A 4,733-nucleotide genomic window follows, 5' to 3' on the forward strand; every position below is an offset into this window, starting at 1 on the left:
AACCACACTGATGATACTTAAAAAGAATACAAGCATTCCATAGACACATGTTAATTAGCAGTTAGTGACTGGGCCAACACTTTCTCATAAAAATTGGCCTTTTACATGTTGTCTAATTATCATTTTTCCCCAAATTTTGCGTTGTAGGACTACTGTTCGAAGATTTTTGGAAGAATACTGAGAACGGCATAAAGTGAAGATCGACATTTAAAAAATGAGGTGAAAGAAAGCTATAGTGGCATAGAAAAAGTATAAAGCTCAGTTAGTTTTTTTATTATTATTATTATTAAAAGTTAATTCAGGACTGATGTGACCTACCAGATTTCAGAACATGTGTTAATAGTATATATGCCACTGAAAACTTAGGTCCTGTATCATACTTTTTTCTTTAAGACTTTTTAAGAAATATTACTTAAACATGTGGCTTGCTCAGTGTTTAATTGCAAATTTTCATTCTCGGACTTTGAAAACAGGATTAAACGTTAGTATTTGTGTGAATCAGACTAAGTGGGATTTCATTTTTACAACTCTGCTCTACTTAGCCTTTGGATTTAGAAGTAAAAATAAAGTATCTCTGACTTTCTGTTACGAAGTTGATTGTCTCTGTCATTGAAAGGTTTTAGTATTAATCTTTTTCTAATAAAGTTATTGACTCTGAACTAGTCCCCTGTTTTAAATACAAGAGTTACACTATCACTAGAGGTGTTGGTGTACAGTTTTATCTAATTTGTTCTGTTTAAGACTAATTTTTATAGAGTTTCTAATGTTTTAAATAATGGTGCTTCAATTTTAGGTGGTTATGAATAAATTTGAATTTTGCTTTTAATAGCAAAGATGTACAGTGAACTAAAATATATTTTTACATCCCTGAGAAATTCCTTTAGTAGAAAATTCCAAGTATCCTGACAAGCACTCTTTAGCTAGCTAGCTAGCTATGAAATAGTGATGTAGAAAAGCATTCAAGTGCTAGTTTTTGTTAAGTCCTGTATCAAGATTTCTTCTCACCCGGTCGTGTCAGTTTATAAATGTACTTGTGTATAGGGTGTGTAGTATATATGGCAAGGGTTTTCCCCCCCTCTTAAATTATTATTTTTGTGTCACATCTAGGAAAACTGGCAGCATGTTTCTATCTATAGCCAGCTTCTTCAACTGTATAAAAGTATTCTCTCCAGCTACGTGTATACACACGCACATATATATCATAGCAATTCCTTGTGGTTTATAACTTTCAAATACTGCTATCAGTTTATAGGTAAAGAAACTGAGTGTGTTAAATGACTTACCCAGGGAGGGTCTTGTGGCTTCATGTTTATGGAGTTGCTAGGTCTCTGTCTCATGGTCCAGTGCCTAACTGTTAAGACACTGTGTTGATTCTAATAGGCATAATGAATTGTTAAAGAATTTACTAAAATCTCTTCCACCAAACTTTGAAAAATAATGAAGCCCCCAGTTTAGAGGCTCTGTTGGAAAAAAATGCTGTGGAGACAGAGCCCTCCTGGCTCCCTAGCTGATCCTGGAGATGCAGCAATAGATGAGTGGGTTATCTCTGAATTTGTAAGAGATGATTCACATGAGGATTAAGATAAAATGGGAGGTAAAATCTAACAAACACAAAGATAGCTCCCAGGCACTGCTTTGTGTAGTTTGACAAGATTGTGGTAGTAGCAAAGGACTTAAAATGATAGTTTTTAAACCATATTCTGTCCCTAAGTATTAAAAAATCTAGGAAGTTATTAAAATACAAGATTTGTTCTGCTCTGTCTCCTCTAGAATCAACATCTAACTTAAATGAAGTATAATAAATGAGCTCATATGAAAAGGCTTCCTCTATGGACACTTAGATCTATTGTAACTATTGAAGTTACCTGGGATTTGGGGGCGGTGGGAGGAGGACCTGCCTCCTTAGGGCAGCTATGACTAAGGCCTGGCTTTAGTTATGGAGAGAGACCTAGAAGTTGAATTTTATACCCAAAATTGATGTGGCTGAAGAACTGATTCTTGCTAACCATCTCATAAGAATCCAGTATGAGACCAGTTCACTAGAAGAAACAAACATTTCTGCCATGCAGACCAAAAAGTTACTAGTTGGTGAATATATATTTTCTCTTTGGAAAGTCTTTAAGGGGAGCAAACCAGTTTTAATCAGATTGCTTGGGAAGTTTGAAATCTGCAATCAGTTGGTCTTTAAAAAAAAACCAACAGCTTTATTTTGGAAATTTAAAGACATGCACAAAAGAGGAACAATATAATTAACCTCTATTAACTCATCACCAACAAGACTGATGACCACTCTTATACTTCATGAGTGATTGTATTTGTATCCACTGTCCCCTATTATTTTCGAGCAAATCTCAGACACACCATTTAATCTGTAAATAATTCAGCATGTATCTCTAAAAGACAAAGACCTCTTAAATAACAGTTCATTAGTATAAAACAAATTGGGTAAACTTTTGTCAGTCATCAAACCATATAGCACTGGTCCAATAGTTTAATTTCCATTGAGCCTTTCAAGAGCACCGACCAGTCTGCTGTTCAAGACATCCTCTCCTCTGGAATGTAGAGATGATACATATCATGCTTCTTTTTGTTAAAACACTTTTTTTCCCCCTTCAAACACAGTCCAGTCATTTTTCAGTTTGGGTTGAAACATCCTTCTTGTTTTCTTGATCTTGAGCTTATAATAACGCAGTCATATTGCTCAGCTCAGATATTTTTACCCCCTCTCCTTAGGCATTCTGGTTCCTTAAATATAGTTAGTGTCACAGAGGATAACCAACCTTATTTCCGAGGTCTGAGAACACTTGGACCACATATTGGTTGAGCTCAGCCACCTTCTGATTAAAGTTTTCAGAGTTGTTAAGAACTGAACATTTTTATGGTGGAAGTTCTCTGAGCCCTCATCCATTCTGTTTTTAAGAATGCATTGCCGATGGGCTATGTGAATATGTTTTTAAACATGTTATGTGCATGAAACATAAAACACTTGAAGTTATTACTATGTATACAATTCTGTGGGATGGGACTTCATTCAGGGTTGGTTTTCAAGCTTGATTTCCTGAGGGATGTTTTAGTTGTTTGTGAAAGAACCCCAGGTCTACTTTTGAAATTTTGTATTGTAATTGTAATGTTGCCCATGGTTTAAAAAAAAAAAAAGTGTTTAGTGATCTGTCTCCTACTACTCCTATCCCTCTGTTTTTCCTCTGCAGGAGCTTGCTGCTGTTAACAGTTATTCTTCCAAGTAGTTTTCTTTGTGGGGAGATGGGAGGTGGGAGGAAATATAAACATATGTATAAATCTTTCAAAATATATGACGGTATACCCATATCTTCTGAGTCTTGCTGTTTTTACCTGGTAATATTTAGAAACATTTATTTTGAGATAAAGGAGACAGCACTTTTAAGTTGAACCTGTAGTTTTAAAAAGTACATTTCAAATAAGCCAAAGCAGAGAAGTAAATGTATTTTTCATTGTTGTATCAGAATTTTGAATTTACTATTTTAAAAATTCAAGAGTTTTGTAGCTGATCTATTTCTTCCCCTCAGCCATCCCAAATAGGTCATTTGTCAACAGATTTAAGAATGTTTAGGAACAACAACTTTGAGAAACGGGAAACAATTTGGCATAAGTGGGTGTGCTATAACCTTTCATAGCCATTCACTCTCGGATACATACCCTAGAGAAACTCTTACACATGTGTACCAGGGGATGGATTTAAGCATTGTGTGTAATAGGAAGAAAAGAAGAAAAAACCTGGGAAGACCCTAAGTGTCCACCAGCAGTGTGTTGGATAAATACTGTGGTATATTCCAACAGTGGAATTCCACAGAAGTGAAACTGAACTGCAGCTCTATATGTGAACATGGACAAAACTCAACAACAGAAGGATCAAAAAAAGCAAGTCAGAAGAATACATCACTATGGTTCCATTTCAATGAAAGTCAAAAACAGGCTGTCAAATACATGATAAAAGGAAACGATTAAGACAACATTTAATGTTAGCCGTTCTGATGGAGGGAGAGGTGATCATGAGGGCAGAGAGGGGTCTTCAGAGGAACTGGCGAGGGTCTATTTCTGAAGCCCTGTGGGCATTTTCTTTTTTAAGCTGTGTGTTTATGTGCTTTTGTATGTACGATATTTCTTAATAAAATTTAAAAAGAATGGGAAAAAGTCTTGGTGCAGGTAGTTACTAATAGATATATAAGCTGTAGTGTATTTCATAAAAGTAACCATCAATGAGTGACAAATTTAAAGATACTACTGTTTCTTGAGTGCCCAATTTAAGGTTTTATTTTGTTTGAGACAGAGTCTCACTCTTGTCACCCAGGCTGGAGTGCAGTGGCACGAGCTCAGCACTGCAACCTCCGCCTCCAGGGTTCAAGCCATTCTCATGCCTCAGCCTCCCAAGTAGCTGGGATTGATTACAGGTGCATGCAACCACACCTGGCTCTTTTTTTTTTTTTGGTATTTTCAGTAGAGACTGGGTTTCACCATGTTGTCCAGGCTGGTCTCAAACTCCTGACCTCAAATGATCAGGTCCACCCCGGCCTCCCAAAGTGCTAGGATTACAGGTATGAGCCACTGTGCTCAGTCTTTAAATTGAGGTCTTAATTGTAGTTCTTAAAAAGCTAGAAACGGCGACAAGAGCAAGACTCTGTCTCAAAAAAAAAAAAAAAAAAAAAAGGGCTAGAAACAAGACCTAAATGTATGTTTCCTATGTGGTATCTTATTTT

The 4,733-nt window shown here is 36.1% G+C and overlaps 1 protein-coding gene across 9 annotated transcripts in view; it reads left to right on the plus strand.

Annotated features, from left to right (window-relative positions):
• LUC7L3 (LUC7 like 3 pre-mRNA splicing factor) overlaps positions 1 to 4,170 on the plus strand; it is a 35,067-nt gene extending 30,897 nt beyond the window's left edge. For 5 of the 9 annotated variants that reach the window (XM_033183501.1, XM_033183503.1, XM_033183509.1 and 2 more), the window contains one exon: positions 1 to 4,170. This exon is cut by the window's left edge and continues 1,295 nt beyond it. Coding sequence is in view for 2 of the 9 variants with exons in the window: in XM_033183502.1 (XP_033039393.1) it covers positions 148 to 181 (34 nt within the window). In the remaining 7 variants the exon portion in view is untranslated. The other 4 variants (XM_033183502.1, XM_033183507.1, XM_033183505.1 and 1 more) reach the window with 2 other exon arrangements.
• The last annotated feature ends 563 nt before the right edge of the window (positions 4,171 to 4,733 follow it).

The sequence above is a fragment of the Trachypithecus francoisi genome, unplaced genomic scaffold, assembly GCF_009764315.1.
Source record: "Trachypithecus francoisi isolate TF-2019V2 unplaced genomic scaffold, Tfra_2.0 Lachesis_group20, whole genome shotgun sequence".
NCBI lineage: Eukaryota > Metazoa > Chordata > Mammalia > Primates > Cercopithecidae > Trachypithecus > Trachypithecus francoisi.